Consider the following 6,741-nt stretch of genomic DNA (forward strand, 5'->3'; position numbering starts at 1 on the left):
CAGGACCCGTGGGCCCATGGAGTGAGGAGCCCACGCCGGAGCACGTTTGCTGGTAGGGCTGGTGACCCCGTGGGGACCCACTGGAGCAGCCTGTTCCTGAAGGACTGCACCCCATGGAAAGGGACCCATGCTGAGGCAGTTTGTGAAGGACTGCAGCCCGTGGGAAGGACTCACGCTGGAGCAGTTCCTGGAGAACTGTCTCCTGGGCGAGGGACCCCACACTGGAGCAGGGGCAGGGCGTGAGGAGGAACGAGTGGCAGATATAGTGTGCGATGAACTGACCACAGTAAAAAATCACACACTTCTACAAAACAAGACTGGAATAATTTCCTGCTTCTCAGTGTAACTTGTATAATTGATGCATTTATATATGCTAAAGCAGATGTGGGGCTAGAAACTCTCAGCTGTACGTACAGAAGTTATTTAAAATCCTGTTTTCAGAAAGTTTTTTCACTGTTCCAGTAAGAGAGAGACATGCAGAAATCACTGTAACCAGACTTAAGCAACTTGCATACCATTATATTTCAACCTCTGCCTTAAATCAGGGTACGCTATTTACAATTGTTCTTGAAGCCCACAACTGGACAGAGACAAAAAATACTAAAATAAAAACCCGCGTATTTTATTTTTAGCTTTAAAGCTGCATCTCTAAACACTCAGTAGAAAAAACAAGTAAAAAACGTAAACACCGGCATTTTGTAAAATCACATTGAATTAATACAAGACTTAACACGAAGTTTTTATATAGCACTCAAGTGCAGTTTAAAAAATAATAAAAAAAAGTAGTAGTCTGGTCTCCAAGACCCCCTCCTACTTGAAATAATCGTTAAGTACCCACAGCTTTCAACTATAAAACAAGAATACATTCTTTCTCTTTTCTTCCATTTATGAAGTCAATTGCCACGTATTTCAGTCATTTGCAAGTGAAATTCACATTGTCTCCCTTACAGAACTGAAGAGAACACACACAGTTCCATGCCTGAAGTCATTCTGTGTTCAGTACAGGCTCTTTACCAAGTTGACACTCCTCACATGTCTTTAGACTGGTCATCTTCTTCAAGTTTTCTGATTTCATTCTTTAAACAGTTGATGGTTTCACGACTTGCTTTTAGTCTTTCTTTAAGCTCGGCAATTTCAAAACTAGTTTTCTTTTTGGCAGCTTCCAGCTTTTCCCTGGTTTTCACTTCCAGATCTGCAACTATGGCAGTGATAAAGAAAAATAAATATCGTTAAGTACCATGAAAGCTGTCATTATTATTTTCTTTAATTACAACAGTAATTTGGATGGGGTGTGTCCTGAAAAAAATCTTTTACTGTTAGCCTTAGAGATTCAATGATTGTAGTCAAAATGGTATCCAAATAAAAACCTGGAATTAATTAAAAAAAGCAAGCTTGTTTTGTGCCTCATTTAGCCCATCAGTTTTGTGGATGGAGTTATATAATTCACTAAATCATTTTTCCAGAGTTTTTTTAAAGATTAAGTGGAAGAAAACCTGACATGGAGGCAGCAAATAAATTACAGAGAATTACAAGTGATCTATATGCGGTGCCCAGTGACAGGACGCGAGGCCACGGGCACAACCTGGGACACAGGAGGTTCCCTCTGAACATCAGGAGACTTCTGCTGGGAGGGTGACCGAGCCCTGGTGCAGGCTGCCCAGGGCGGCTGCGGACTCTCCATCCTTGGAGATGTTCAGAAGCCGTTTGGACACGGTCCTGGGCAACTGGCTGTCGGTGGCCCTGCTTGAGCACGGGGTGGGACAAGATGAGCTCCAGAGATAACTTCGCACCTCAACCATTCTGTGCTTCCTTTGCCATGTACTATAACCACTTTCTACTCTCTGTCTCACTGGAATTTATGTATCTAAAATACTTAGTGGTGCTGCCCTTGCTTTTATGACTGTCTGACTTTAGGACATCTCAATCTGGTTTACTGAAATATCCTAATTTTTTTTTTTTTTTCTGTTCATGAACAAGTTTTTGGACAAATCTGGTAAGCCAACAAGCTGGTCACAGATATCCCTTCATATCCCATACATTACATCATCGTGGGCAGTAGTAAAAAAAAAAAAAAAAAAAAAAAAAAAAATCATCTGCTTCCGTAGCACTTTTAAGGAAATATATACAAGAAACCCACTAAAAATTTCTATCTGCTCTAAGGAGAAACATCCATAAATTTTAAGTGAGGAAAGTTTACATTTGGACAAGACTTTTTAATGATTCAAATTATTAAACATTTTCTACACGTAAACCGTAACAACATGCAATATAACAAAAATCCAACTCAAGACTGGCTAAACGGAGGTAGAAAATACAAGCAGCTCACATGTCCACACCCCTGAACAGACATAAGGCAAATCAGAACCCTGACTTTGTAGAACTTCAAACTCATAACCACTCCTAGCTCCAGGTATTCTAAGAACACCCGACCTTTGTGGTGAGCAGAACAGATAAGCAGATAAGCCAAAGGCCAGGTGAGGCGGACTATGATGGCATTAGAGTTTGTAACTAACAAGGTAGGATCTGAGCTCAGTAAATACTACATTTGCTTTCTAAGAGGAGAAGAGATGAAATTCAGAAGATCAGAAGAGAAACCATCACTAAATGCATTCTATTTTATGAATCGATCTATTTTCACTTAATCTCTGTAATTCCCTTATTATTCTGGTTTATATTTAAAGACAGATTAGTTAAGAAGGATGCAAAGAACATTAAGCTATGCTGAAGAAGTATATTGTGAACTGACCTACAGTTAAGAATTCAACTGAAGCGAACAGGACAGGAAGAGCTTCCAGACACTACTTTTTATCCCAAAAGGGCTGCTGCTTTGACTAAATCTGTATTAACTGTTCCGTCTTTCAGTGCTTGACATGCGACCTTTTCTTGCAGTTACCATCCCAAAGAGCTGAACAGAACTTTATCACAAAAGCAGTGGCCTTAATTTATTCTGTTTTAACTCATTTCAAAGATGTTAAACTAAGCGTAGATCATGCCATCCCTCTTCATACCAAGTTATATGTAATTCTTTCCTTTTCAGCAGGCATACAGATCACATCTTCACAAAATTTTAAGTATTAGTATCTTTGCAGAAGTTGAAGCTAATTTAATGCAAAAGTATCACCGTTTAGCAGCATCCAAATCCACTGTACTGCTACAGCCCAGGAAAAAAAAAAACAACCCCAAACCAACTATTATTTCTAAAATTAAAGTATTTTAATTTTCAACTTACACTCTGTTTCATGCTTATAAGCACCTAGCGTTAGCTGACGAGATGTTGTTAACAGCTGCTGCATCATTGCAGTAGGATCTTGAAATATCTAACAAAGGAGAAAAACACATGGTATCACTAATACTCTTCAAAATAAAGTGAGGATTGCATTAAAAATTCTCATACCATTTCATCATAGAATTCAGAAACTACAGTTTTCTTTCCCAGGATGGCATTAGTATCAGACTGAAAAAGCTTCAGCAGGTGATACAAGGTTACCTACACAAAGACAGAATTTTATTAGCTTGACAATTGTGGGGAAATGCAAATCTTCTAGATATCAACAACAAGCAGTATTTGTTCTTACCAAACAATTGTACAGGATGCAAAAATATTTTAGAAATGCAAAAACAAGTTTTGTATCACGTCAGTAAAATTACAAATTTAATATTCATTGTTAAAACACGCCAACTATCCGAAGGCTTCTTGATACTTTAAAAACATCTGGGCAAGTGGTTTAGGATTGGTGTATAAAAACTACTCGGAGTAACTTCTCGTAAGCATTTCCAAATAGATGCTTTGGTGCAAGCCGACTTTCCCATGAATCCAGTCGGAAGTGCTTTCTATGACCTCATCACCTCTTCTGAAGGAAGAACATCAGGGGGGGCCTGCAAACAGCTTTTCACTGGAATTTCTCTCGTGGAGTCACCCTCCCACTGCTGCACTGCAACCCGCATGAGCTGGAGAGGGGCGGAAGCAGTCTGTCCAGCCGCAAGGAACCACCAACCACCTGGACCAGGACCTGGGGAGAGGGCACGCAGCCCACTGCCCTTCCCTTCCACAAACAGGCCCGGGAATGGTCTGACTTTACTTACAACCTTACTTTGGTTGGCACTGCCTGGAAAGGAAGAACACGACAGACACCGCAACAGCCTTCCAAGAACAGCCGCAAAGAAAAAACACCCAAACAACTTCAGGACAGCTTGGTCAAGCTGTGAACGGAATTAAGGCGACAAGTCAGGATGCTGCCGAGCACAACAGCACAGGAAGCCCTTACTAATCTGGTTATCAATTTTTGCATATTCAAGAAAAACATAAAATTCAGTTTTCCCCTCACTTGGCAAAAAAAGTGCCTAAAGCAAAAGGATCGCTGCAGTTTACGTGACAGAAGGAACTCAGTCCTTCCAGAGATAAACATCCCCTTCCCCTAGAATACAGTAATTGAGTTTCCTACGTAAACCCGGACAAAACAAACCTGCAAGATACAGGACAGGAAGACAAAAACTCATTTCAATGCTTTATTCAACTAGAGGAGTGTCTTAACTCTGTTTTCTTAGGAAAGAGACTAATGCTAGCAGGACACCTTTGCTGCTTTTTGACTGATCTTGACCAAATCTCACAGACACACACAAAATGAAAATACTCTAAAATCTTGTAACGAGGGAGCCACACAGAATACGAAGTTCTCGGTATGTGCTCAACCCAGGTAAGGTGCAACACGCAGTCAGGCATTAGTGAACAGCAGAGCAGCCAGGCACAGGAAAAACTATCATGAATGCCATCAGTAAAGCACAGAAAACATGGGCAACCATTAAATGCACTTCCCAGAAGAACAGGCTGTATTGCTTCCATGGCTGACGGGACTTATTTTGACCAGCAATAACCTACACCACAGCCTGAGGCCACCATAATTAATTAAGCGTTGCTAAAAGTTCAGTGTACTTACAGGTCTTTCATTTGGATCAATGAAAAATATCTTAATGATTATTTCGAATTCACCCCAGCCCGTTTCGGTGATTTCATACGGTGGTTTGGTAACGACTGCAGCGGGAAACACAGAAGTGTTAACACGGGTGGCAAAGCCTCGGTGGAACTAATCCGAATCCCAGCCCCACGCGCTAACGCCCAAGCGCAGAACTCACCTCTTAAAGGATTGCCGTAGCTTTCGTGCAGCTTGAACTGAATTTTTTTCACGTAGGCAGACATATCCTGAGGCAGAAACGCCGTGATTTCCGACGACCGACGCCGCACGCCAAACCACTGTTCACCCGTCCACCCCGCACAGCTTCTCCGAACGCCCCCGGCGGGCGCGGCGGCGGCGGCTGCAGGACCCGCTCCTCCCGGGGGGGTCTGTCGCCGTTTCGCCCCCGCGAACGCTCCCCAGCCTTCCCCCGGCCCGGACACCCCGGGCCAGGCACACAGCAGCGCCGTCCCTCTCCTCTCCCTCTGCGGACGCGCACCGGCCTCCCGCCCTCCCCTCAGGCCCCGGCTTTTCCAGGCCCCGGTTCCCCGGCGGTGGCCCGGATGAGGCCCCACCTCGTTCCGGTACGGCTTCACGTAGACCGTCCACTGGTGAGTGTGGCCGTCCTCCTCTCTCTTCTTCCCGAAATACCGAGCGACGTTGCCGTAGACGATCGGCTTCACGATGGTAACGCCCTTCGGATAAACCCCACAGAATCAGCAATTACCCCCCAAAGCGGACGCGCCTGGAGAGGCGCGGCCTGAGGGGCCGATTCTGGCCCCGGATGCCCGCAGAGGCCCCGCCGAGCGACTCCCCCCACCGGGAGCGCCGGGCGCGCACCTTCACTCTGCCCCCGGAGTCAGGCCCGAACTCGGCCATTCTCTTGAACATATTGCCCCGCGGGGCCGCCGCCCGCAGCCGCGCCGCCCGCCTTCAGCTCCCGCGCCGCGGCCCCGGGCCCCGCCAGGCCCAGCCCCGGCACAGCCCACGAGGCGGCACCCGCGACCGCCATCCCCCGCGGCTTCCGGCGGGCGGCTGATGGCGGCCGGTGTGGGGGCGCGGCCGCGCCGGGCCCGTCCTCCGGCAGCCGGGAGAGCCGCGTCCACCCTGTGGCGGCCGGCCTGCCGCGCTGGGGCCGTGCCCGTCACGCAGGACGCCGGCGCTGGTCTGCCTGCGCTCAGCGGGGCTCAGACAAGGAGGCAGGGGGTGACGCCAAGGCTGGTTTCTTCTTTTCGTGTTTTTACTGTAACAAGTCTTCAAACGCGCCCCTAGCTCGCGCACGTTGGTGCTCACCGGCTGTACCGCGCGCCGTTCCCGAGGAGCCACGCGGTGCCCGGCCAGGCCAGCTGAGCGGCCCGGCGAGGGCATGGGGCGTACGGAGGGCTGCGAAGATGGTGAGGGGACTGGAGCATCTCTCCTACGAGGAAAGGCTGAGGGAGCTGGGCTTGTTCAGCCTGGAGAAGAGAAGGCTGCGAGGGGACCTAATATATGCTTACAAATACCTGAAGGGTGGGTGTCAGGAGGATGGGGCCAAGCTCTTTTCAGTGGTGCCCAGTGACAGGACAAGGGGCAATGGGCACAAACTGAAGCACAGGAAGTTCCGTCTGAACATGAGGAAGAACTTCTTCCCTCTGAGGGTGACGGAGCACTGGAACAGGCTGCCCAGGGAGGTTGTGGAGTCTCCTTCTCTGGAGATATTCAAGACCCGCCTGGACAAGGTCCTCTGCAGCCTGCTGTAGGTGACCCTGCTTCAGCAGGAAGGTTGGACTAGATGACCCACAGAGGTCCCTTC

At 47.2% G+C, this 6,741-nt stretch overlaps 1 protein-coding gene across 3 annotated transcripts; it reads right to left on the minus strand.

Moving 5' to 3' along the window:
* Positions 1 to 503: 503 nt before the first annotated feature.
* YEATS4 (YEATS domain containing 4) lies at positions 504 to 5,915 on the minus strand. 3 transcript variants are annotated; one of them, XM_075429532.1, is made up of 8 exons: positions 5,790 to 5,915; positions 5,525 to 5,644; positions 5,131 to 5,197; positions 4,935 to 5,029; positions 4,084 to 4,200; positions 3,395 to 3,487; positions 3,230 to 3,317; positions 504 to 1,198 (listed from the first exon to the last, which is right to left on the minus strand). In XM_075429532.1, exons 1-8 carry the CDS (start codon positions 5,838 to 5,840, stop codon positions 1,029 to 1,031), a joined length of 801 nt encoding a protein of 266 aa, XP_075285647.1. In that variant the 5' UTR covers positions 5,841 to 5,915; the 3' UTR covers positions 504 to 1,028. The 3 variants fall into 3 exon arrangements, with proteins under 3 accessions (XP_075285647.1, XP_075285648.1, XP_075285649.1); XM_075429533.1 differs by lacking the exon at positions 4,084 to 4,200; XM_075429534.1 differs by lacking the exons at positions 4,084 to 4,200; positions 4,935 to 5,029; positions 5,131 to 5,197.
* Positions 5,916 to 6,741: the final 826 nt, after the last annotated feature.

This window comes from Opisthocomus hoazin, chromosome 8 (assembly GCF_030867145.1).
Source record: "Opisthocomus hoazin isolate bOpiHoa1 chromosome 8, bOpiHoa1.hap1, whole genome shotgun sequence".
Classification (NCBI taxonomy): Eukaryota; Metazoa; Chordata; class Aves; order Opisthocomiformes; family Opisthocomidae; genus Opisthocomus; species Opisthocomus hoazin.

Excerpts from the sequence above, each read along its gene's own strand:
- YEATS4 (XM_075429532.1), bottom strand. The coding sequence starts at position 5,840 with ATGTTCAAGAGAATGGCCGAGTTCGGGCCTGACTCCGGGGGCAGAGTG. Across the intron at positions 5,198-5,524 it reads TGAAGCCGTACCGGAACGAG|GATATGTCTGCCTACGTGAA; the intron begins GTGGGGCCTCAT and ends TTTCTGCCTCAG. Across the intron at positions 4,201-4,934 it reads TTGATCCAAATGAAAGACCT|CTTGACCAAGCTGTCCTGAA; the intron begins GTAAGTACACTG and ends TTCCGTTCACAG.